The sequence below is a fragment of the Setaria italica genome, chromosome VIII (genome assembly GCF_000263155.2).
Source record: "Setaria italica strain Yugu1 chromosome VIII, Setaria_italica_v2.0, whole genome shotgun sequence".
Taxonomy (NCBI): domain Eukaryota; kingdom Viridiplantae; phylum Streptophyta; class Magnoliopsida; order Poales; family Poaceae; genus Setaria; species Setaria italica.
In genome coordinates this window covers 6,957,076-6,960,231 of record NC_028457.1, presented here as the reverse complement: position 1 = coordinate 6,960,231, position 3,156 = coordinate 6,957,076, and the positions used below count along the sequence as shown (strand labels likewise).

Below are 3,156 nucleotides of genomic sequence, written 5' to 3'. Positions count from 1 at the left end.
TATTGGTATTCTAGTACACGTTTAGGTTTCTCGTTGGCCGGCGCCCCTTTTCTCGTTTCTTGACATTACAGTTCCACTGAGTTATTGGTATTCTAGTACACGTTTAGGTTTCTCGTTGGCCGGCGCCCTTTTGTCTGCTACTGTAAGCTCAACACCGTCAACATGCTACAGGCATATATCAAGTACACTCTCTGTAACTGTTTCCACACACATGGGCAGAAATGCGTGAACTAGCACGTGTCTTTAACTCAGTAACGGTCTGCGGCTGCTTCTGATCGACTGCGCAAGACTATATCACATATATGAATATATGAATACGTGCACGCAAATCCTACCTCTATAGGAGCCTTCAAGAGACCGAACTGTCACATCTTGAGATTCACGAAGTCAACGTAAACACGTCGGCCTATGCTCGTTTTCTCATCTACATCAAATTAGTCCTCATTACATTTATGGAAGACTAATTTAGCAAGATATACGAAGACCGAACGGTTGGTCAAGCCATGTTTTAACGAAAAGAAGTAAAAAACCAATATCTGATACAAAATGTCAAGCCACGATGCTTTGACATCTTTCTCTGCTTCCCGCCATCGATACTATAAAGTTGCCATGGACTCGACAAGTTAGTTATGTTATCTAGCAGTGAACTTGCCAAGTAAAGTAGTAGATATATAGGCACTATGGAGGACAAGGCGCTCCTCGCCGCCGTGTCCGTGTTCGCTCTTCTCGTCGTCCTGTCCAAGCTCAAGTCCCTGCTCGTCACGAAGCCAAAGCTTAACCTGCCACCGGGGCCATGGACGCTGCCGGTGATCGGCAGCCTCCACCACCTCGTCACCAGCCCAAACTTCTACCGCGCGATGCGCAGGCTGGCGCAGAAGCACGGGCCGGTCATGATGCTCCGGCTCGGCGAGATCCCGATGCTGGTGGCGTCGTCGCCGGAGGCCGCGATGGAGGTCATGAAGACGCACGACATCATATTCGCCGACAGGTACAGGAACCCCACCATCAACGCGCTCGCCTTCGACGGGGACGAGATCACGTTCGCGCCCTACGGCGAGCGGTGGCGCCAGCTCCGCAAGATCTGCACGCTGGAGCTTCTGAGCACCGCCCGGGTGCAATCGCTGGGGCACATCCGCGAGGACGAGGTGGCGCGGTTCATGGAGAACATCGCCGCGTCTGCGGGCGCCGGCGCCGCCGTCGACGTGACCAAGATGATTTCAAGGTTCATTAACGACACCATCGTGAGGGAGTCGGTCGGCAACCGGTCCAAGTACCAAGACGAGTTCATCGACGCCATGCACACGGCCTTGCACCAGACATCAGGACTGGCCGTCGCTGACCTCTTCCCGTCCTCGAGGCTCATGAGGTTTCTCGACACGGCGCCGCGTAAGGTCCTCGCGTGCCGGAAAAGGATGGAGCGCATCGTCGAGCAGGTCATAGAGGAGAAGAAGGAAGCCATGGACCGCGGCGACGACGGCCAGGCGGTGGCCGCGCACGACGGCTTCCTCAATGTCCTGCTAAGGCTCCAGAAGGAGCGCAGCACGCCCATCCCTGTCACCAACGACATCATCGTGAAGTTGGTCTTTGTAAGTCGTCCCAGTAGTCTACCTTCTCCATCTCCTGAGATCGTGAATTAAGAACATTGATATAAAATAAAAGGACTTCGTGATTGTTCCTCCAGGACATGGTTGGTGCCGGCACTGACACCTCGTCGACCATGCTGAACTGGTGCATGACGGAGCTTGTCCGGTCACCGGCGGTGATGGCGAAAGCGCAGGCCGAGGTGCGGAAGGTCTTCAAGGGGAAGAGTGCCATCACCGAGGACGACCTCAAAGGGCTCAGCTACCTCAAGCTGGTGATGAAGGAAGCCCTCCGGCTGCGCACCCCGGGTCCCCTTCTAGTTCCGAGGCTTTGCCGCGAGACATGCAAGGTCATGGGCTATGACATTCCCAAGGGCACGGTTGTGTTCACCAATGTGTGGGCGATTTGCAGGGACCCCAAGTATTGGGACGATCCGGAGGAGTTCAAGCCGGAGCGTTTCGAAAATAGTCATTTGGACTATAAGGGAACGTGTTATGAGTTCCTTCCATTTGGAGCTGGCCGTCGGATTTGCCCGGGGATAAACCTCGGGGTGGCTAACGTTGAGCTCGCGCTTGCGAGCCTTATATACCACTTTGATTGGAAGCTGCCTGCTGGAATGAAGCCCGAGGACATAGATGTAATGGAAGTTCCAGGGTTAGTCGCGCGTAAGAAAACAAGCCTGATCTTGCACCCTGTTACTCGCATTCATCCAGTTAATGCGTAAATAAGCCGGTCATAATGTGGTTCATGAACAAGTATGGCACTGGTCATGACTGATAATTGCACTAGATCAGTCAGATACATGGAAAAATAAGTGCTAGGCATGGATTATATGTGTATCCAACTCTTCCAGCCTCTATTTTGTAGCATCTGGTACATGACGTCTATTTGATGCAAAAGGCCAAAATATATAGGAACAGAGGAGTTACAATATACCATATTAATGATTTTTAGCAGTAAAATAATAGGGTACAACTAGCTAAAGGGCACCGGGTGTTTCAGCCTCCCTCAGCACATGATTTTCTGATGATCTGATCGCTGTGTCTGTTCGCTATCTGTCTGATCCCTCCCAATTTGTCAATGGTTTTTATTTTGTTTTTTAGTGAATTTCATTGTAGGTTTAGGCCCGTATATCCCAGGTCTCATTTAGATCCATGAACTTCTAAAGTGGTCATCTAGATTCACGATCTAATAAATAGCGATTGCGGAGGTCCACGAGCGTCCTAGCAGGCACCTTTTGCCAACGTGTGGTGATGACAGCATGGTAAACCAGTTGCAAAAAGATCCCATTCCATCTTTATTTCTTACTCTCTCTCGTCCTCATCCTCGCACCGTCCCTCTCGCGACGAAGAGCTCGCCGCCGGTCGGCTCTCAGCTCTATGACCGTGCTGCCTCCAGCTTCCTCTCTCTACCGTCTGCTCCTCGCCGCACCTGCCGACCCAACCTCCGTCCCTCCATCTCCTTGTCCCGCACCATCGCTGCCGCAGTGCCGCCACCGCCACGTCCAGCATCCTCCGTTTCTTCCCTCCGCCGCTTCTTCCCAGTCCCCTGAAATCCCAATCCAATCCTCCCAGG

General features: G+C 52.4%; 1 protein-coding gene across 1 annotated transcript; it reads left to right on the top strand.

The window, feature by feature from the left end:
* The first annotated feature begins 621 nt into the window (after positions 1–621).
* Positions 622–2,654, top strand: LOC101783322 (ent-cassadiene C2-hydroxylase). Its single transcript, XM_004978877.4, has 2 exons — positions 622–1,586; positions 1,682–2,654. Exons 1-2 carry the CDS (start codon positions 681–683, stop codon positions 2,303–2,305), a joined length of 1,530 nt encoding a protein of 509 aa, XP_004978934.1. The 5' UTR covers positions 622–680; the 3' UTR covers positions 2,306–2,654.
* Positions 2,655–3,156: the final 502 nt, after the last annotated feature.

What these genes read in the sequence shown, in the direction of transcription:
- LOC101783322 (XM_004978877.4), top strand. Translation starts at nt 681, where the DNA reads ATGGAGGACAAGGCGCTCCTCGCCGCCGTGTCCGTGTTCGCTCTTCTC. An exon ending in TCATCGTGAAGTTGGTCTTT is followed by an intron (nt 1,587 to 1,681) that starts GTAAGTCGTCCC and finishes TTGTTCCTCCAG; the next exon opens with GACATGGTTGGTGCCGGCAC.